This window comes from Corvus hawaiiensis, chromosome 14, assembly GCF_020740725.1.
Source record: "Corvus hawaiiensis isolate bCorHaw1 chromosome 14, bCorHaw1.pri.cur, whole genome shotgun sequence".
NCBI classification, from domain to species: Eukaryota; Metazoa; Chordata; class Aves; order Passeriformes; family Corvidae; genus Corvus; species Corvus hawaiiensis.
The window spans coordinates 13,158,885-13,182,351 of NC_063226.1; the positions used below are offsets into that span (position 1 = coordinate 13,158,885).

At 38.7% G+C, this 23,467-nt stretch overlaps 1 protein-coding gene across 7 annotated transcripts in view; it reads right to left on the minus strand.

The window, feature by feature from the left end:
• Positions 1-23,467, minus strand: part of TENM1 (teneurin transmembrane protein 1) — an 834,650-nt gene that overhangs the window by 143,503 nt on the left and 667,680 nt on the right. For all 7 annotated transcript variants that reach the window (XM_048318357.1, XM_048318358.1, XM_048318362.1 and 4 more), the window contains 2 exons: positions 13,534-13,774; positions 1,086-1,324 (listed from right to left, as the gene is read on the minus strand). In XM_048318357.1, coding sequence (XP_048174314.1) covers positions 1,086-1,324; positions 13,534-13,774 — 480 coding nt within the window. The remainder of the gene's footprint in view (positions 1-1,085; positions 1,325-13,533; positions 13,775-23,467) is intronic.

Genomic DNA, 23,467 nt, shown 5'->3' on the forward strand with positions numbered 1-23,467 from the left:
TTTTAATAATTTTCACCACAGATACATTTATTCAGAGAGTACAGAAAATCAGTGGCCATTTATCAGTTTGGAGGTATCTGTACTTGTATCTCTGACAAGTTTTACTAAGCATGAACTGCACTCTTTCAGGCAAACCTGGAATTATTCCCATTCAAGCTATAGGGTTATCAGGGATACTCTGGTCCTGCCATCTGTGAACTGCCATCTAAAAGTCCAAGTGTGTGTGTGAGACAGCAAAACGAATTAGATTTCCCTATGCTTACAAAAGCCACAGTCACGTTCTTTAATATTTTCAATTCAGATTGAAAACCCCATGAAATAATTAAAGTTCAGGCTAAACGTTATGTAGGAAATCACATAGAATTGCTCTCCTATGTATGATTGTAACCACATTGACTTCAAGCCACCTCCAATATACCTGTCCTCAACAAAAAAAAACAAAAACCCAAACCTGGGGAAGACCTTTCTAGCTACTCTGATAAACCTGTCCAGTATATTTTGCTAACAAAATGACTAAGTTTATACTGTGTAACCTATTTTTTGAACATAAATTCAATAAAAGGATAACAAAATCTATCTTAGACAACATGGTGTGAAACTATTTTTAGAGCTGGCTGTCATTCTAGCAAATGATAAAACAATTAGGAGGAAAACTGTGTAAGACTTATATGGTGATGAGACTCAAGAAATTAACTAAGGATAGCAAGGCAAAACACAATTAAACATTACCAGTCTCTCCAAATAATTCTTTTAGAGCAATAATGTTGTAAGGCGTAATATGAAAATCAAATGTTTAAGAATATATCACAGCAATTAAAATCAGTAGGAGTCCTCTGCAAGTATAAACATGTAATCTTGAATATTTCTTTCTCTGTTAGGCAGCATCAAGGTTAACAGAGTAGAAAGTTAATGAGAATTCCATGTTTAACCTTTAGCCAATGCAGTGTTTTGTTCACCAGGATTTACGAAACACCAATGGCAAATATTATTAGTAAAACATGATTTGTGTTAGTGCAAAGCAAGCAAGACAACAGGGCAGAGGAAGTAAAAGAAGAATTCAGCAGAGGAAAGGAAGCAGGGCTTACCGATGACATAGGCGAGCAACAGTGCCAGGGTCACTGTGATAGCAGTGGCACTCAGAGCTGTGCACTTCCAGTTGCAGCACCTGTAAGGTTTGTTAAAAGTGAAGGCAGGTCTGGAAAAGGTACTTCTAGGAAGAGGCCTAGGAGGTGGAGAGTAAACAGTATTGGATGTTAAGGGATAGTTCTGACTGGCTGCACTGAAGATAGCTGAAGACCCAGATCCATGTTTAAACAGGAAATGCCTACAAAGAGAAGACAAAGAATGATGTAAAAACCACTCTGTGATGTAAAAAGCAAAAGGAACTACATAAGCACTTTATAGTAAATATTGCATATAGCCACAGAAAATATCAAAGACAGGGGAAAACATGTATTTGAATACCCTCTGCAAGTTTTTTAACCACAGCACAAGGTGTCCAGCAATGTTTTAGTGAAACAACATAATATAAATGAATTATGAACTATTTTCCCCATGTTTCAGAGTAATGCTGAGGGAAGGTTGTTTCTCAGTACTGGGATCCTCCGAGCTGAGCAGCCCCTGTGTGCCCTGTGTGACAGAGACATGGGAACTGTTGCCAGCAGTATCTCCTCCATCCACACCTATTCGGTTTATTCACCTGGAATACCCAAAAAATGCTAAAGCCAGTGCCACTGTGAACATTTATTTTTTACCATGGAATATAGGAAATTAAAAAAAAAAAAGTGACTACTTAGTCACCTGATCTACAAGGATAATCCATTCTGAAGAACTGTAGTTACTATATAGGTGAGCACAATTTCTTTACTGTTCTTAATTGAGCTATTTTGAGAGCAGTTTTTCTTCAAATGCTTTTGCCTACTGCAGTGATTCTCAAACATACTAAGAAAGAATTCATTTGGAGACCTATTTCAGCATACTCTGCAGGACTGATTGCCTTCAAGAAAAAATAGCAAGGACTTACATTAGCACAAAAAATAAGGTACAAAAATGGGCCTTGCAGAACAAGCTCTGGTGCTGAAGTACAGAGTAGTTTTTGGATAGGAGGAAGGATGGTTTTTCAGGACTGGCAAGAGCTCTCCAAGAGAATTTATGAAAGGTTATTTAATGTTAAACAATAACTTACTGTGATATGTGCTCAAAAATTGTGGCAAAAGGGCTAGTGCAGGGCTGCCCATAACAACCACATATTCTTTTGGAAACACCAGTTTTCTTTGGTCCTTCTTTCCTTTGTTATATCTAAGTGAGCAAGCTTCCCCAGTGCCCTCTTTTCTGACAGATGCACCTCTCAAACTCACACCACAGCATGCACCCAAAGGAGTTTGGAGTATCTTGGTGTTCCTCTGGCTCAAGCCATGAGGTCTGATCTGAGAAAGCAAGTGACATGGTCCAGAATCTTCCCAATGGCAAATGTGCCTTTACACCTTCAGCAGGGCACAAGACAAGTTTTTGAAAGCATATATGGATCAATCAATCCATGCTGGGAGAAATTCTTTGATGAATACACAGTGGGATGTACGCAATCTCAAACACTCGAGAGTATGAAACATTGTTCTACTGTGACATTTGCCTTTAAGAATATTGTAAATACATGTTCCTGAAATGGTAATTGCTAAAACGGTGTAATGCGTATGGTATTATGTATTTACATTATAAGATTTTAAAAGAAAGGTTAGGGTTTTCAAAATGCCAGATTATAGAAAATAAAAAGGTATTACAGAGCAGTTTTATCCTTTAAAGAGCCCTTTAGTTACACAAAAAAGCAAATGAGAATACAGGTTAGCTTGCATTGCAGTTTACAGGGCCTGTGTATCACGAGTCTTATGACTAAACCACAAGAATGAAATTTGAGTATTAGTTACTTCTGCTTCCTGATTATTACCCAAATGAACTGCACTTGGACAAAACTGGACATCTGACCCTGACTGAGTACAGCATCCTGGCAGTACATCAGATAACTCATTCTAGTTTTCCTTCCCACTGACTTTCACAGCTGTAGATATACACATTGTAATGTTACCTCTAAATATTTTAGTTCAAAAATGATGAACTCATATACAGTAAAATAATAAATTCAAATCAAGTAATATAACTGTTTACAGGACTATATAAACCTGCTTCCTTCCTATCAGGCCATGAGAGCACAGCTGGTTATTCTGGATTCAATGCTTTGTTGCCACACATGAAAGCTTTTGCAAGTATGTGAAGTTTTACTTCTCAGTCAGCAGTTAACAAGATACACAGTCACTTAAGACTTTTGGCAGGAAAAAATGTCATGCCAAAATTCCTATTGATAGTCAAGGAAATAGAAGCAGAATCACCATATAAAATAAGACATGTTATTAGATATAAGCATATACATATGAGAAGTATGTGTGCATATATACATACATACACACATAGATATATATAAAAATATTACAAATATAAAAAGTCAATTGTTCTTTACACAGTTTACATGTTCAAGACATAATGACAAAAACCTACTTATTTGGTAATTTCTCATTTAAATTTTGGAACTTACAGAAAAAAAGTCTTGATTTTGGCAGTATTGATTGTCCTTTACAGTGCATAGCTCAAAGGTATCAGAGGTAAAGGGAAGGAAATGCTGAACAGAAAATTGTTATTATTAAGGCTCTAACAACCTGCAATCAATAGCCAAGAATAATTTCATACTTTTGCACAGGAATTTATGACAGGGGCTTGATGATAAAATGCTACTGTGCAGAGGTGCTTCTCTATTAGCAGAAGAGTGCACAGAACCTGGATCCAGCTCACTCTCTTTTGGACAAATGACTCCATTCACACAGAGGAGAATTTACACTGCTCTAGTTTGTAATAAAACTGAGATTCTGAAGCAATGGTACACTGAAACTGAGCTAGCAGTGAAATAATGTTGAGAAAATGTTTAAAAAACCCAATTGTTTACAGCTTCCATTTTTGGAAGAGTATATTGAGTACTCAAAGACATTTCTATAGAATTTGAAAAACACTGGTGGCACAAGGACAAATTTCCAAAGCCAGACTGTGACTAGGTTCTCATAAACTCAGATGACTCCTCATCTGTCTGAGCATACCATGGTTCCCAAAGGACGTCAGGACATGCTAAACTGTTGCTATCAATTCTATAAAATCAGGCTCTCTTTTTAAAGAGCAAAATAATAAAACCTGCAGTTCAAAAGTTTAGATGCGACTGCAGCTGATGTGTGCTTTAATATTTGATCTAAGAGAAAAGCTAAAGCCTGTTTTTTTTTGGTAAACTGGGAACACAAGAAAAATCAGTGCATTTATAAGGATGATTGATAACACCACTCCTTTCAAGTGGAGAAAAACGAAATGATCACAAAAACATCAAAAACATCCATAAAAGAAGATGATAATATTCTCTTAAAAAGAGAAATATAGGACATAATTTGTAAGGCATTTCTTGGTGAAATAAAAGTCACTTAATATTATTACACTGATAACTCCAATACATAAATAAATATTAAAGCTCAGTAATAACTTCACATGTAGAAGAGGCAGTTGGAAGGCATTTCCTCTTTGAGGTAACCACAATGTCTCTTTAGCTGTTCATCCATCTGTTCATTTCTACAAATGTAAAACTTTTGAACTTTGAATCCTCTCAAGAGAAGTTAAATGGAAGAAAACGATCCTACCAGGACCAAAGCCCTCCACAGCAGCAATGAAAGCAGCGAACCCCCCAGTGAGGTTCTTTTGCTACACTGAGGTCTGTGCCCTCTCCACCCACCCCTGCCCAGAACAGCACACACTGTGGAGTGAAGTGGAACCACGGCTGACGAGGAGCCACGTCTCCACTGCCACTGACATCCCCAGTAAAGACGAAAGGAAGGGGTGCGCTGGGACGTTCAGCTGACACAAGGCATGAAACTAAACCTGTTAGTCCTGCTGATGGCAGAACCTCTTTCATTCTGTGGAGAAGCAGTTTCCCGTGGCTCTTCCAGGTGCTCTTGTTTAACCTCAGGAGGAATGGCAGATAACTCCAAGAGCACAGTTCGTACAAATGATGAATTCTTAGCTACGAGAAGGTTAGAAAAAGGTTCATTTCTTTACATGCCTCTCCATCACGACATTTCGTTATGTACTTTTGGCTTCTTATCTGGAACAGCAATTTAAGTCTTATAAAAGCTTGAAGCAACATCCCAACTGAATTCATGTGGCAATAACATAATACTATTACAGAAACCACATCAACCCCACACAGAATTCTGTAATTCAATTCTGAGAAAATATTTTTATATCCTGATACTGTAGAAATGTCCCTCAACTTTGTCAAGGGCTATCACTTCTGTAACTTTCTATGCATTAACTCTGTGCCAAGCATCTGTAGGCCCAGACCTTCATTTGTTCCTATAATATGTTTTCCTTCCACTTCCATTAAAAATCATGAGTTTGTAAGAAGAAAAAATGAAGAACAAAAGCGGACTTGAAAGGGAGCCAACAGCTATGTTAGAAACACAAATCTTGGTATACTTTGGCCAAAAAATTAGTCTGCATTTCTCCTGGATAAACCAAGTAGGAATACATTTGTACCTGTATATGTTTCACATTCAAGAAATAGTTACCTAAAGCATTACAAATTGCTGCAAAGCTATGTGATAGAAAAACCTAAGAAGACTTCAGTTCAACCATTTAAGTTGCCCAATTTCTTTTCAATTGCATTTTATAGCTGCATATAATGTATGTAATTGTATATCTATACTGATATTTAATTGAAGTAATTTCTTTAGATATCAACAGAAGTGCAGAGGAAATTTTTAAGAGGCATAGCAGATGAAACATAAGAAGGATTCTGTTTTTTGGCACAGCCAGAAAATATATAGAGATGGTAGCCAAAAGGGATTTGGAACAGATACGGTTGCCCATCTACTTTGGCAAACACTAAAAAGAAGACATTGGTACCTGCCCATTTTAAGTCACTTAATATTTCCTGTGACAGTAGTAAGAAGCAGAAATTAGCTCTCTCCTGGTTTTCTATCCATTCTACTCTGTACTCAAAGTGGGAGGGGAAAGGACACTTCTAAACTTACATACTAATCAGAATATATTTTTTTATAAATCTCCCATATGGCTCTCAATAAACTATTTAGTATAAAAACAAGACAGCTATTATATATATAAAAACCAAGACACCCACTTACCACAAAGACATATACACTATACCCTCATCTTGAAAACCAACCCAGGAAAACTGTATTTGAATATTAGACATGACTTGTAATTATAGGTAGAACTGACCTATAATTTTACAGCCTTTGTTTTACCTTTTTGTGTACAAGAACTATGGGAACAAGGATGGTCAAGGGTGAAGGAAGGGAGAAATGGCCATGAAAACTACTTATCTAATTTATTTTATAATTATATTTTTACATGTATAATTGAAATCAAGTTGAACTCCCCCAGAGATTTGTCTTTGGGAACAGAACCACTTCGTTAAAATTTCCTCTTTGAGCTGGACTTGCTTTTTGAATCATTCACATAGAATTGTTTCCCTTTATTCACTCATGTTTTCTTTACATAGCATCTGAAAACTGAGCACTGTGACCGTGGATGTAAATGGAATCTGTATCCGTCACTTTTTGCTTCAGTACTGAACAACAAGTGATGCGATGTTGACTCACTTGTCAGTTGTTGCTGTAGGCAAGCTAAGCTTGTTAACCAGGTGACTAAACTTACAAGTCTCTGGCAGAAGTCTGGGACAATAATTATATAAATACAAGACGGTTCCAAAGTCAATCAAGAACGGCTTCTATAATGAAACCGTTGTCCAAAATACAACTGCTTTCTGGATTCGTTGGCTATTTAATGAAAAAAAAAAAGACAAAACAAAAATTACCACACTGAGGACATAAATTCCTCTTGCATATACCAGTATGGGCTTTGTTACTCTGATACATGGTGACATCTCTACATTAATTCAGTAATTTTCAAAAGTGCTTTTCTGTGGCTTAGAACTTAGCTGTAGCACTCCAACTCAAACAACAGCTGAGTAAAACTGAACCAATGCGCACAGAAATTTGTGATGTAAGGACGGAGTAAGATCGTGGCTTGCTCGATTTTTTTTTTCTTCAACAAATTCTAAGATCATTTTGCGGAAAATATGAAAAATAGCAGTTACAATAATATTTATATAAGTCATAAAAGTAGATAATATTTGCAGAGTACTTTGAAACCATGAATCAAGAAGGATAAAAATCCCAATATTGTAATTTTATTGCCTATATTCTGTGGTTGGAAGCATGACTTAAAGAAAGGAATGAGTAACTGAAGTAGTTGCCCCTCGGTTCTCTTTGCCACTGATGTCCTCCTATGAATATTCATGCATATTCTAATTGACTTTTGTTACCAGCATTTCAGCCTACTTCCAAGTACCTACATGCATATGGTCTAATCCAAGCTGTACAGCTACTGTGACAAACAAGACAAAGTCTACTTGATATGAGATGTATCACATTAGCTACATAAATACTATTTAGTCTTTGAAATCAGCTTTCTTAGAAATAGCTATCCAGAAAATAAGAGAATTTCTGGGCAGTAACATTACACATACATACCTGATTTTTTTTGAAATGAAAAGGTAGAGTTGTTTTCATGTCTCTGACCCCTCCTCACAGCCTAGACCCTTTGTATTAACCTGTATTTATTGTTCTCTTTCAAAATTTAGATTCAGTCTGTTTCTGGTTTTGTAAATGGAAACACTATTTCATAGAAAGCTAAAAGGCTGCTTGCTCATTGGTGGCCATAAAATCACAACACAGCTTTTCTTCTAGTTATAACTTTATATACCATCACATTATTCAAAATAATGAGCAAGGAGCATCTGCAGTGTGATTGTTCAAGTTACCATATTTAGCCTCCATAAAAAACCCTTACACAAATGCTATCCCACTATTCCAGGGAAGCCCACACCCGAGCTTCTCACAAAGAAAAAATACAATAGAATGTATTAACAATTTAAATTGCCTTACTGTCCTTAGTGACTAGATCTCAAACGACTCAAAAGCAGGACCCTCAAGAGCCATTGCTGCTGACATTACAGTTGTACTTCATTGTAGCTGACAAATGTTTGTATTTTTATTTCCATAAAGGACACCTTCATTCTTGCATTTCTAAATTTAAGGTCATATTTAAAGCTTTTATTTTAATTTCATGGTCGTATTTACAGTCTTCAATTTATCTTTTGGAATTCAGAAGACTGAAATATTTTCAGATCTTTTCTGCTGTGCAGTGGAAACACATGGGACTCAGAACGAATTTAAAACCCTTGCCATGTGTCTGTTTTTAATATGGTCAGCCTGTATATATGTTGATTTATTGTTTAATTAGGTAGAAAATGAGAAAATACAAGAGAAATGTCATGACAGCAAATATTGGCCAACATAATTTGAAGGAAAGATCATAAAGGAAGCCCTCCCCTGCATTTACTCTTGGAATAGCCTCAAATTTGGTCATTTAACTCAGGAATAGGCTCCATTCGCAAACAAGTTCCCAATGAATTGCATTGCTCAAGTAGAAATTGTCTCCCTGTTTGGTGGCTTATGACCATTAACACCTGTCTGCCTTGGGAGCTGTAAAAGCTGCTCTGTTTGCTATGGAAACACGGAACTGGGAAAAAAATCAAGGCACAAAAGTGCTTTCTGTGTCTCTGCACTGGAGGCAAGATTCATAAGATCCACAAGATGCTCAAAATGCAGAGACTAAGGAGAAAGATCAAACCTTCCAAGATCTCACACTGAACCGTGTATTTCTAGATATATTTTTATATAATTATTTTTTGCTTTTAGAACCACTCCAGCTTACACAGAAAGGGACTATATACTAGTGTCTGTGATTTGAAAGGCTAACAATGTACTTCCTGAAGAGAAAAAATAATTATGAGGTTGATTTAAAAAGAACAAAGCCAAACCATAGTACAGAATAAATCTCTTGTTTGTTGTAAAGACCTCCCCTATACCAAACAGAAATATAACCACGATATTTTCAGGAAAACAAACACAGCTAATCATACACCTTAAATAACTATGTAACACAGAAACAAATGATTCCATCTATATGATGATTCAAATACACTTCCTGAACTACAAAACTCTCAAAATTATTCAAGTGTTTAGAGACATAATCAAACTTTGAAATACTGCTGAATTTTGTAACTGAAAATAAAAACTGCCTTGAACCCCAAATACTCCTCTTATTATTCTAGTACTTCAAAGTTTTATATAAATTAATGATAATTGAATCTCAGGTTTATGGTCTGGTACCTCACTGTTCCCTTAGAGGAGCTATTACCATGGTGATAAGATTGCTTAAATTAAGCTGTCTTTTTCCACAGGACTTGGCTCATTGCCAGTGCAGTGAAGGGAGATTTCAGTCCATTCAGCACAGCATTAACCTTACTGCCAACACTGCTAAATAGGCTAGAGGAACTAGGACGAAATTTGATTTAAAAAAGGAAGGAACAAGCAAATATCTTAAATACTGACGCACGAAGCAGGACTAAAACCCCCAATTTGAAACAAAATCAAAATTAGCTAAATTTTGAGATTTAGACAGAAAACTTAAAAATTCTAATGCTTTTGTAATCTAAGTCAAAACTTAACTCAGAATAAGTGTGACCAATGGTTTATCCATGAGGGAACTATAACAGACTATAAGGAGGGTAAGAAAAATGTCAGGTAAAAATCCCTACTTAACATCTAGATTTTACTTCATATTTGGGGGTTTGATTGAAGTGGGAAAATAAATAGCAAACAGCAGAAAAAACCCCAAAGCAAGATATGGAAACAAATACCGAGTTAACTAGCAGGGCATGGAGTAAATGAAAAACATTCCTTTGAGTTATCAGGGTTTAATACTTAGTCCATAAAAAGTAGTAAGTTATGTTCAGATGGGGTTGTCAGAGATAATGACAATGTATTACACTGTAAATCACAAGATTTGAAGTATTAGAGCAAAGTATCTATGAAGCCTGACAAAACAATTATTTTAGTGGAAAGGAAGGGAATAGGCAATAGATTGCAAGTACTTTATTCTGGGGGAGAGGGAAAAAATCAATTTATGTAAGAGCCCAATAACATTATCCTAAAGAAGAGAATCAGTGTTTCCCATGTTTTTATGTGTTGTGAGAGATGGTTGTGGTTTGTTTCTGGCAATGCTTAAAAATTATTTCTCTGTCTGACAATGAAATTACTGCATGTTCATAACTAATTTTAATAATGGCTATGTTTATTTTTCCAAACTGTGCATGCATGCATAGATGGAGCCTGCATTTGCATCTCTGGGCACATTACAGTGCTGAAGGCTGCAGCACAGTCACCAGTTTGAGCTGCTATGCCTCCTACAGGTACAGCTCTTCTCCAGTTCCTTCAGCAGCAGGTGTTCGGTAACAAGTCCTCTGAAGTCTTAAAGCTGTTCTTAATTCTTATTTTTATTTGGGTTGCTTATAATCAGAATAACTGCCAGAGTTAGAGAACTGGCCTTGGCAACGACACACAGACAGATTAATTTTAGCTTTGACAAAAGCTGGTGTGAACTTAACAAGTAATTTCATCTTTCCAAGTCAGTCTCATCATTAAACACTTGCATTAGTAAGCTAGGTCCTGAAAAAACTGCTTTGCAGATCAGTGCATGTAACACCTCTAGATGAAGCACAAAACAAAATTTCTGATTTGCCCTTTTCTATAAAAATATAACCAGGTTTTACTGTACAAGAAAACTTTCAAACACATACACCACAGTATATGTTTTTACTGCAGCCCTCTGCCATCTAATCTAGGGTTTCAAACTCTAATTATGTAAGAGTACATGTTTAATGTGAGTACTGCAAACATTTTCAGAAGTACAGAATTTTCTTTAACATAAATATGACATATTATCATTATGAGCAGACTTATAAAGTTGCTTCATTTCTGTCATTTCTGACTGTTTTACAGTCCCATGATTAGTTCTAGGAAATCTTTTCCTGTCTGAAAATTCTCTAGTATTCCATGGCAGTAGATAAAACATCAAACATATGTTCTGTTTATGGATTAACAGGAGATGCAGTTGGAATAAATGTGTATTCTGATTTTTTGCCTAGTTGTTACAGTAGGGAATATATTACGGTCTAAGTCTTCTTTTTGATTGCAAATGTTCCAAATGTAACAAAAAATAATCTGCTTAGACATATTAGGTATGTAGATATTAGCAAGATTGCTATTATTAAAGATTTGGCACAGAAACATATCTTTGATATGTTTCCCTTTATTTTGTAGGATTATTTTTAATGGGCAGCTAAAGATTAATGGAGAAGGAAAGCAAGGGAATCCAGATGTTAGGCCAAAGCCAGTTCAATTCTAGCAGAAGCATTCCCTGGTAAAGGAAGGAAAAACAAGCTGCAAGCCCTTCATTTTCTGTAAGGCTGTACTGTGCACTATAGACTTCTGGGAAGTGGTAAGCACAAATGTTTTTATTACAGTGTTCCCCTGCTACAGCACTTGTCTGCACACAAACTGCAGATACATCCTGGCAAACAGACTCACTGATTTTCCTTTTGGATTATCCAGCCTTTCAGCCAGCTTTGTGACAGGCTGCTGGGAGCAACCAGTGGGGGCATGAAATCAGCTGAAACAACCACTGAAGGGTTGGAATGTGGAAAATTCCCAGACTTTGTGAATGACTAACGTGTAGCCCATAGCATGTTTCCCAGTCTGAATTCCTAGTTCACTGCACAGCCCTTTATATAATTATAGACAGAGCTATATATTTCTTTATTTGTCCTTTACGAGAAGCTTCAAATCTGCAAAATATAAGAAGAAACCAGAAAAATTAAACTGAACTCAAAAGAAAAATAAACTGTATTTTGCCCCAATGAAGTCTGATGGAAATGTAGTGAACAGGGATGCAGAGAGGCTTAAAAAGATCTACCTGACTGTTAACTGATGAGAACTAAAAGTTAATGGGACAGAACACCCAGAGATCACCTTTCTTGCAGCAAAAAGTACACATAGATATTGATACACCAGAAACAACAAAGATTTATCTTTATAAAGGCTGTGTAAGCAGAAGCTTCTAGCTCCAGAAGGACCAGCTGAAAAAATGTTGCTTATGTTCACTTTTACAGAAAAGTTTTCATCCTCCTTGATTCTTTTTGATATTTTTCCTTAAGACAAATAAGGAAAGTTTTATTTCAGAATGAATTGGCATATTCTTCAATCCCAACTTAATAGCAGAACCAAAACTTGACACTTCTGATGAACAGCAGTCAAGTGTTTAAAGATGTATATTAAGATTTATTTTTGTAATAAAATAAAACCAATCTTCTTATAAAAGAACAAAAACTAGATTTCAGTGATTAATTGTGATAACTGGGCCTTGGACATATATGTTAAAAAGCCCCAAATATTTCTGTGCATAATACTTTATATTTTCTGGATCCAATTAGGTGGATGTCAGAAATTTATCTGTTTCACCAAACACAACTTGCACAAACTCTTTCACTTTTTGTGCTTTAAAATGGCAAAACTCAAAGGAAACCCTAGTTAAAACATCTTGGTGCTTAGTTCACAATGAAGAAGACTGAAGAAAATCAAGATCTTGTTTTAAAAATCAAATTAGCAAACACAGCTGTAGTTGCAAGTCATCAAATTCGCTAATACTCATCAGGAACAAATGAAAAAAAAAGCTTATTACAGCCAAAAAGTCAGACGAAATTGTGCAGAGCTTTGGGTACTGAAATTAAAGTTGCCTGAATACAGAACGTGTTTGCTATCAATTGTTCTTCGGAGTAGATTATTTGTGTAAATTGTGAATGATCCTGAAGTTGAACCCTCCCTTCCTCAGCTCCCAGAGGTAAGTCTTGCCATGCCCAGCACCTGGCTCAGTATCGTTTCTCCATTGCCAAATGATTATCAAATTATATTCTTTGGCTGTATATGCAATAAAGTACTTAAATACGTATTGAGGAAAATATTATTTTAGTATTATTTCTGGTCTTTTCTTATCCACAGGAAAGCTGCAGCCTGACTAGATGATCCCCAAAGGTCCCTTCAAACCCCAGCCACTCCTGACTCTCTGCGACTCCAGAAGTGCCGAAGTACACTGATTAAACCAAACTTCTATTTGCTGGTTACAAAATGGTCCTGGGAGAATGTGAGAGGGCAGGACAAATACACAAGCACAAATCCTGACTGCACACAACCATAAAACACCACTGTAACCCACACACCTTAAAGAAATGACTACCTTTCAAAACTTTGAAAAATGTGCTTTTTTGAGTATTAATGATCTAGATGAATCAAGGCAATAAGGCCTCACGTGGCTACTTGGGATGGCCTCAAAGCAAAACACATTGGCATGTCCTGAACGACAGACTTGTAATTGCCCATCACCAGCTCCTGTAATTGCCAGGCCTCCTCCCTATCTTATTTCTTTTTCTCTCTACATCTGAGATCCGCTGTGCACAGCCTTGGTCCACACCTGGTTTCCAGTGGTATGTTGCTGTTCAAGACCCAGCTGTTATGAAGATGCACCGAATCTTGTGTACTGGTGGGGGGCGTGGGGGCAGCAGGGCTGGGCTGGCTGCGGGTGGTCATCGATCTCCTCTGCAGGGAGTCGGCTGAAGGAGGCGGTTTCCTGGCGCAGGTGCAGGCGTGCGGTGGGGGAGGTGGCGGTGGCAGCGGTCTGAAGGTGAACTGGTTATGTGGGCTACCAGGCATATCTGAAACAACAAGGAAAAGACAGTGAAACACACAGAGGATTATTATTTTAGGAAGATCAAGATGGTCTTTAAATGATGTTTTGCAGTTAGTGGTTCATTTACGTTCATCTTAATTAAAAAAGGAAAGAGGAGACTGTTGGGGCCCTCCCCCTGCCACGCAGCCCTGGGAGAGGGGCCCTGAGGGGAGGCACGGGGTTTCCCTGCCCCTGGGCAGCCTCGTTCCCCATTGGTTGTTTTGTGTTCCCCTGCGCGGGCAAGGACCCTCGGGTCCCGTGATTGAGGAGTTCCTTGGCAGAGCCCCGGCCATGCGGCTGGAGAAATAAACATCTCTGAAACATCTATCAAGAATCTGTCCATATATATTTCTTTTCACGGGCCTTGTTGTCCGATACGCGTGTTGCAGTATCCACACTGTAACAAATGGTGGTGAAATGCTGGCAAGACACTGATCCCTAAGGACAGAAAATTCGTGAGTAAAAAACCACTGTAGATCTCCCTCTTCTCGCCTTGGTTTGGATATTCTCTCTAAATTATGGAGGAACTGTGGAAACACTCTTGGCTCTCAGAGCTGCATATGGACATTTATCTTAAGCTTGGAAAGATTCTTGAACAACGATTTGTAAATTTTAGCTTAATTCAAGCTCAAAAGGAACTGAAACACTTCCTGGCATGGTTGTTTAAGAACTTTTTCTATGTTTCTTGGGATTTAATTCTTACCAAAGACTTTTGGACAGTTAATTTCTGAGTCAAAATATATGCCAATAGAAGAATATTTTCATGAATATTATTTAATTACCGAGACTGTTGAGTAATGTCGGCTGTGAACTGGTGAAGGGAAGCCTGCCTCAGGGACCGTGCGGCCTCAGCCACATGGACCGAGCGCTCTGCGAGCAGCAGCGAGGCAGTTCCCGCGTGCGGGCGGAGCGGCACAAGCTGCAGCGTTGGCAGCAGAGCGAGGCGCGGCGGGAGAGGTACGACCTGGCCTTGCCCGCCTGGCCCCGCACAGCGCGTGGTGGAGCGAGCCCCATGAACGCCCGACCGAGAGGGGCAATGCGCGGGCGGCGGCTGGCGGCGGTGGTGGCAGAGCGGAGCTGAAACGCGCGCTGGAGCAGGGCGCGGGGGACTCATTGCTCGGGGGCCCGTCCGAGACATGGGTGCAGCACCTGGCAGCGGCAGTGCAGCTGAGAGCAGAGGAGACAGCGTGCAGGGAGCTGAGCGGCGCGGCCCGGCCTGGCCCGCGCAGCCCCGAACACGACCCTGGGAAGAGCGTGCAGGCACGAGCAGCTCCGACAATTCCAACACGGGAGCGAGCAAAAGAGAAAGCAAGAACGCAGCGAGACAGAAAACAGCAGCAACTCGGAAAAAGGAAAAAAACACCGTAGCTAAGGTTTTAGGAATAGTAAAATGGTATAATGTTAAACAAAATTATGGTTTTATAACAAGATGTGACAACCAAGAAGACATATTCGTTTATAGAACTGCTGTTAAAAAGAATAACCCTGAAAAATGCATCCCAAGCTTGGGAGATGGAGAGGTGGTGGAATTCAAAATTGTGCAAGGTAGAAAAGGGTTACAAGCAGCAGAGGTCACTGGGCCTGATGGTGTTTCTGTAAAAGGCAGTTATATATGCTGAAAATTGTAGTCATGTGAGACAGTATCTCCATTATAAGCCCCCCCCACAGTCTCCCTTTCCTAATCCCACCTTTCCCTTTTACCCTATATCCTATTACCGCCAGTGTATTCCCAATCTGTTTTTTCACCCATGGTTTCCCTCACAAAACCACGCCTTTGCCAATTGTTTCCCCAAAAATCCCCTTCCAATGCCGAGTGGGGGATGAAGAGGGGGAGGGAAGAAATCAAACCTTCTCCTGCCTCAGTTTCCCCACAAAGCATGCTCAGAGAGTTCTGTCTCCCTTCTGTCAGCCTTAAGATGTTCCAGAGAATCTGTTTGGACATTTAAAGACTCAGGAGGGTGGCTTGTTTTGTTTTGAAACTGTCCTTGTTATCTCATTTTTATCCAGTTGTTTTCAATGTTAAGTTTTAAATCCCTTTTTGTTAAACGGGTGAAATGTCGGGGTCTCCTCCCCCTGCCATGCAGCCCTGGGAGAGGGGCCCTGAGGGGAGACACAGGGTTTCCCTGCCCCTGCTCAGCCTCGTTCCCCATTGGTTGGTTTGTGTTCCCTGCGCGGGCAAGGACCCTCGGGTCCGGTGATTGCGGAGTTCCTCGGCAGAGCCCCGGCCATGTGGTAGGGGAAATAAACATCTCTGAAACATCTATCAAGAACTGGTCCATAAATATTTCTTTCCACAGGCCTCGTTGTCTGATACGTGTGTTGCAGTATCTGCACTGTAACAGGAGACTCCTGTTTAAGACTCCTCTTAAACTGCAGGAGGACAGATTTACATGAGATATTAGGAAGTAAATCTTTTTTGTGAGGGTGGTGAGGCACTGGAACACGTTGCCCAGAGAAGCTGTGGCTCACCCATGCCTGGAAGTGTTCAAGGCCAGGTTGGACAGGGCTTGGAGCAACCTGGTCTAGTGGAAGGTGTCCCTGCCCATGGCAGGGGGTTGAAACTAGAGGATCTTTAAGGTCCCTTCCAAGCCAAACCATTCTATGATTCTGTGATACAGTTATTATTGGGAATAAAGCATTGTGCTTTATCATGTTCTTAACCCTGTTTCCTGTAAATGTGGCTGCAATATTTTAAATAATTTAAAATATAACAGTCTACTGAAACAGAGAGTATCAGATACAGACACACCCTACAGCACAGTAATTCAACAACAACAGCAAAACAAATAAAAGCCAAAAAAAACAAAAAGAAAAAAAGAAGGTGGTATGACATTCACTTAATTTGTCAGGATTTTTTGGGGATGAAGGTCAAGAACAGATAAATTGACATTGAATCGCAGCACACATACCAACTGATTTCACAAGGTATAATTCTCATTTAAAACATCAGTGAGAAATAGACAGTATAAAAATTAGTCTTGCACTTCAACTTGAGAGAGAAAATGACTAAGTCCTACCACCTAACAAACATCTTTCATAAAACAATGCTAACATATTTCTGGAGTCTGTTACTGCATTTGTTAAATGAGAGCTGAGAAAAAGTCTCTGAAACACTAATGATCCAGACACCCAGAAAAAAGGTTTTATGGCAACTACAAGCAGGTGAGCTCCGTGGGAGCTCATAGCCACTGGACCAGTCTGAGAAGGGGACAGAGTCAAAGAAGCCTGTGATGGGTACCCAAGGCCCTGCTCCCTGTGCTGCCACTGCCTTATGGGACCCTCAGGCTGTCCCCCGGTACCCCAAAGGGATGCTGTACCTGCACAGGGTCCTGTCCTGTGCTAACAAATGCTGCTGCATGGCTCAAGGTGGCTCAGCCTGAGCCACTGAGCTTCAATCCTGCAAAGGACAATGAAGACACAAACATGGTGAAATGGTACTTTGAAGGAACAATAAAACCTTGTTTTCTCTACTTCCTCAAAGTCTCCAAAGACTCTCAGTACAGCCAGATACACAGCTATGGACAATAGCAAATGCTTTGTAAAGAAGACAGTGGTAAAAATTGCTGCTGGATTGAGTGATCTGTGAACTTGTTAACCTGATACTCCTCCAGCTACTTCACCTCAATGTCTAACGCAGCTTTATCCCATTTCTGTACTCACCCTCACTCTACCTTTTACCTTAGCAGATGTCCAGTTAAATTTGCACAAATCCAGCTGCAGCAAAGCTCTGATGAACCTGCAAAAATTCCCTGCAAGGACCTGTTGCCATCCATTTACAACACATGCTTTCTTTACATTATGACATGATGTGTCTTCAAGGAGAAAGATGAAAGGGCATTCCCTCCTTTCCTGAAATGGCTTGTGGAAAAAACCACCTTTTTCTCCATGACAGTCCCAATTTACCCCAACTGGAGAAACAAGGTGTTCAGTGCTCCACATAAGCTTTTCAATGCTGTGGTAAGCAAAGTTGTCACGGATTTAGCCCAGGCTTAATCCTTTTAATTTCATTGATCTTTTATCAAGGCAGCATTCTTACAGTTGCACTAAGGTTTATGCTGTAATATTCATTTGCATGTACAAGAAAAGCATTTCTAAGCATATTAGAGAATTGGAGACCTCAGTAAATTAAATCACTGTAGTCAACAGTCCAGGGCTCCAAAATAATCTGCTAAGGCACTTTCATATAATAATTAATCTAGGTAAATCCTGTACCTGCTATTTTAGAATTGAAAGCTATTCAAATTTTGCACGCAATATTTGATGTCCAGCATCCTTATGTATTTGATCAATGACATTTCCTTACTTAAGGTATCAATCTTAAATCCACTCTACAGAAAATGTTCAGGATTATTATACAACCTATAATTTGCATGACAAGCCATTTCAATGGTTAAGGCACTGTCCTGTTAGAAAAATGCTGATTTTTGCCAGGATACACAGTTAGACTCTACAAGGTACATCAAGAGCTATGCAGTAAATGCTGAGCAGCCAAGGTGACTGCTTCCCTAGGCATTTGGGAAAAAAACCTGTATAGTCTATATGGCAACCCATCTTTTAGTTCCCTTCTTCCCCTTTTATCTATCCTGTCCCTATCCTGTCAATGGCACACAATTGTCTGACAGTTTAGTTTGTTCCATGCAATAGACTGGTTCTGCTTTGTGAACCATAAAGTCTCTCTGGCTGGTAGGGTACCTTATATCTCCCAGTGCAATTTATCACAATACATCAACACATCAGATTTCCTGAGGGGATTCTTTTTTAATTATCACACTTGTCACCCTTTCATCTAGCTACTGGCATCACAGAAAACCTCACATTGGAGCCTGATTGTTTCGGCGATTTAAAGTCTTCTTCATCAGACTAATTATGCTGAAATCAACCCGAGTTTCCAATTAGTTTTTACAGACTTTCTACTTTGGCAAAATTGTTTTTATTTTGCTTGAAACTAAGTCTATATCTCATTATTTTTATAACACAAAAAATGTTGCTTGGGATATAAAACAGCATTAAATCTAAATATGCACACTTAGGATTCTTCAGGACTCTAAATAAACAGCAGACTATGTAAAATAACTTACTGCAAAATCATTTAAATACCTAAAAGGGCATATTACGCAAGATAATTTGTCTAAAGCCAACAAGCTTCCAAAATGTACAAGACTGATATAGGAATTGGCTTACCTAATGCTATCTGTAACAACTCCTGCTTTTGTTTTTAATGGCTGCTAATAATGTTCACATTTTCTAATTCTTGTACATAAAAAACATTTATGCATGTTATGCAAATACAGTGTTATTTGTTTTCATTGGCTTGATTGATGTGACAGAAATTTCCATTCATCTAAAAATGTAGCTATATAACATTATTTCAGCTCAAACTTTACACTTGCAGTAATTTGCTTCAAATCAGATTTCCACCTGAGGAGTAACCAAGCCAGAAATGATTCTCTTGGTCTTCATTATTGGCCTTCTCATCTGCATTTAGCTCATATTTTTACATACAAAAGAGGCTATTTAGAAAATTTCTAAATTCTTTCCTCTGAGAAGTATTTTTTTTAAAGTAGTCCTCTCCTTTTAGCAGAGCACATTGAGAACTGTGATGTTTCCCAAAGACAGTCAACGTTCCAACTTGCACATTCCCCACCCACTTCAAAAACTCTACTCAAACTTCTTTCTACATGTGCTTTTTTTTTATTTTTAGGGGTTTTGCTTTCATTATTCAGCAACAAGAATAACACTGTAAGTGCTAATTTGATTATCTCGTCTGCTTTGAGACACTTCCCAAACTCCATGCACTCACACCAAGAGAAACTGCAGTAGGGAAGGCAGCTGGAAACAAGAAAATCTTGCCTTGAAGTTCTGCTAGCTTGAAGGAGTTCTACTTTCTCTCTTTCCTTTGAAATTTGAAGGAAGAAGTTCTTTTTCTCTCCTGAACGTTCTTCTTCTTTTGTTCTGGCTTGCTCTTTTGGACGGCCCACAAACAGCACTGAACATGTGCTGCTCCATGGCAATTGTGTAATGAAGCTTGGTACTCCAGTTACAGAGCACAGACGTCAACAGCTCCTCTTCAGCTCATGAGTTCTACCACTACTGCTTTTCCTTTCAGGACATGAAATAATTCAGATCCTGCTTTTTTAATAGGCTTCTGCTTTTCAGAAAGTCAGTTAACTCAGGAAATTCCCTGGCTCTGCCATGGTGGTTGAGCGCTGCCATTCTGTTCAAAAGGTATTGGATGGACAGACCAGAAGGATGGACAACAGAAGCATTAACATAAACTCATTTTTCTTAAGAGTCAGGGTAAAATGCCTTTGTAATCATAAACATGTAGCCAAATTGCTTTACAGACTGGCAAAAATTAAATAAACAGCTTAATCAACTAGTTAACACATAATTTACAGTTAGTTTTGAAAACTAGCCAAGCCTTGGCAGAAGTATTTTCCTAACAGTTCTGAAATATACTTTACTATACTTTTTGGATCCATATAAAAGACAGGGTAATTGAACTGTTTTATCATTTACTGACAAGGCTACAATAGCCTGTATTGTTATTAGGTGAAGTATATCAGAGAGAATATACTAAAATGTAATGAACCATAAAAGGTTTGCATCTAACCTGTAGTGCTTTTGAAATACTTTAATTTCTTTCAGCTCCTGAATTTATTATTTCTTGGTATGTTTGGATTTATTTTTTTTTTTTAATTTACTGGATGTGTCTCAGTAGAGTGTGAATTAGCTGGTAATCCATTATTTAATGAATGAAATAGTAGCAACATATGTTCAGGGAGTTTAATTTAGTTTATTTAAAAGTTCTATGGGTATACTACTGCTCAGTTACAAACCACTCTGCGATTATTTTTTAAGCATGTTTAGAATTACAGAATGGTTTGGGTTGGAAGGGACCTTAAACATCTAGTTTCAAGCCCCCTGTTGTGGGCAGGGACACCTTCCACTAGACCAGGTTGCTCCAAGCTCCATCCAACCTGGCCTTGGACACTTTCAGGGATGGGGAATCCACAGCTTCTCTGGGCAACCTGCGCCAGGGCCTCACTACCCTCACAGGGAAGAACTTCTTCCCAATATCTGAGGTAAGTCTGGTCTCTGTCAGTTTAAATCCATTCCTTTTATCACTGCATGCCCTTGTCAAAAGTTCCTCTCGTGCTCTTATAACCCCTTTATGCACTGGGAAGTTCTGTCAGGTCCCTCTACTCTGCATAGAAGCAGTAAGGACTTTTTATGATGGCAGCACTTCCTTTTCTTGTTCCTTTTAATGTTTTTAAATGCTAAATTAAATGCTAAAATTGTCCTATAAGACCTAAGTAACTATATTTTATAAACACTCATACTGGACCTCATTCTAGGAAACTTTTCAAAAATGTAATTACCCAGTTTGGAACACCAGAGGAAAAAGGAATGATGGGACCATCACCAGCAGGTCTTTCTTTAAAACACTCTTGTTTTTACAGAAGTGAATGTTTTATACTTCTTTAATTCTGCTTAAAACAGTCTCTTGTGATATAGCACTAAACTTGGCTAAAGTTCCTTATGGATTCCACATTTATTTAGATAGTCTAACATGAGCCTGGGATTTTCCCATATTTTAATTTACACTTTTGATTAACTTCTTACAAAAAAATCCTGTATTACTTGTCTACTAGAAAATCTTCACAAGTCAAATAGTATAAGTGGACTGTATTACCTGCATATGAAATTGAGTATAAATGCCTTAAAAACCTTAGCAACAGCGAGCATAAGGAATTTTCATCATCAAGACTTCTGCATTTGCCAGTAAGTTTCCATTATCGTTGCACATCAGGATGGTAACACTGCTGGGCTCCACTTCTGGTAAAACTTCCATTAGTGGCATGACAAAAGTGAAAAAAATACTAGAGATCTCAGCGTTTTTGAAAATAAATTTTAAGCGTCTCGAAGGGTCTCTGCAGACAACTATTCTTGACTCAGCTGCAGAAAGATGTGGGAGAATTTTATCAGGCAAAAGAACGGAGGTTAGAACTCATTGGAGAAGGAAAGGCAGTGATTTCTCTCTAGGAACTATCACAGGACCACCTTTTCCAGCTTTCTGGATAGGATGCATTCTGTCTTTTGGGACTCAAAAAATTCTGGAATCTGTCGTCTTTGTACTGTATACTTGTCAGTTTTACTTCGCACAATTCTCAAAATAAGACTGATACACTCTTTTTTTAAGGTGCGCGTGGGGGAGTGTTTCTGCTTTTTCTGATGATAGAAATGTTAATATACTCAAACCGAAAGACGGGCTTCTGGGCCCAAAGCTAGCTCTTTTTTTTCTGCAGCTGTATCAGCTGGTGCAATGAAAGACATTACCTTTCCTGACAAACTTTGCCTCACTTTAGAGGCACTTATATCTGTAGAGCGTTAGAGCTACAACAGCACTACTCCTCCTTAATTAACTCCATCACTCAGTGTTTTAACTTGGGAGCCTGACTGCTGAAGTAGAATAATTTTGGTCATAAACACTGCACTATAAAATGTCCCTCTCTGTGTTGTAGTTTGTAACCTGAAACAAGTTTCAGGTTATAATGCTGTGTACTGTGGGTGAGATGCAAGGTTTAAATGTTATCATGCAGACGCACCTGACAATATAAACATGCCTATGTGTGTTCATATAAAATTAACACTGCCAGAGGGGAATGAAGAGCAACAGCTCCTGAGGTGCTTTTATTCTACTGAACTGCCTGAATTATAGCTTTGTTCTATGGTACTTCTTCACATAGCTGTTAAAATACTAATGTGCTCTATGTATAATATTTATGTGAAAAACATTCCATTTATGTGAAAAGCTCACATTTATGTCAATTAATATGAAAAATTTGTAATGAAACTTCTACTCACTCCCTTCCCTCTCCTTCGTTGCAGGTGGTACATCCGTCAGATTCTAATACCCATCCAGCTGAGACAGGACTCTCTTAAATCACTACAGTCTGAGCCAACTCAAGACAGGCCCCTTGGTGGCGGAATCAGAGAGGTCAAGGACAAAACGTGAAGGGAGAAGAAGTTCTGATGGAGTCTGAGTGAACAGCCTAAACAACCAGCTCAGGCTTCCAGTGGTTTGTTTAGCAGATCAAGCAGCTCCTGGTACAATTAACATCACACAGCATTCAAAGGACAGAGAGAAGATTGACAGCTCCCAGCCAGCTTAAAGGTGATACTTTCAGGAGAATGTGTAATTCCTGCCGCTACTTAAAAGTGGTGGGTTCAGTCAATATCACGAGTTGTAACTTCTATCAGTGGGAACTCACAGGGGATAGTACAATCACTATTCTAAAACTCCCAACAAAGCGGGAGAGATTATAGCTTACAGAGTAAGCCTATCACCTAGGTTTGCAAAAGCCAGGCACTTACAAGTAGCCTAGCAGCAAATTTTTGATGACCTTAGAGGTCATCAGACAGATTTTGATTAAAGAGCAGTTTATGATTGGTAAAATAGGTTGCAAGCAGTCATGGCTGTAAAAATTAATGTTTCTGCAGTTATTGATGGTTTTCGGCAGTGATAAATATTCAAGTTTTGGCCCTTGTGTTATTAAATTCATTAGCAGTGAGGGCTTTCTGAAAGGGATCTGTGGGTAATGGAATTAGCAACTATAAATCATACTGAAATACACTGTGTATTCAGCCCAATAGGTCAGTGGAAATATCATGAATA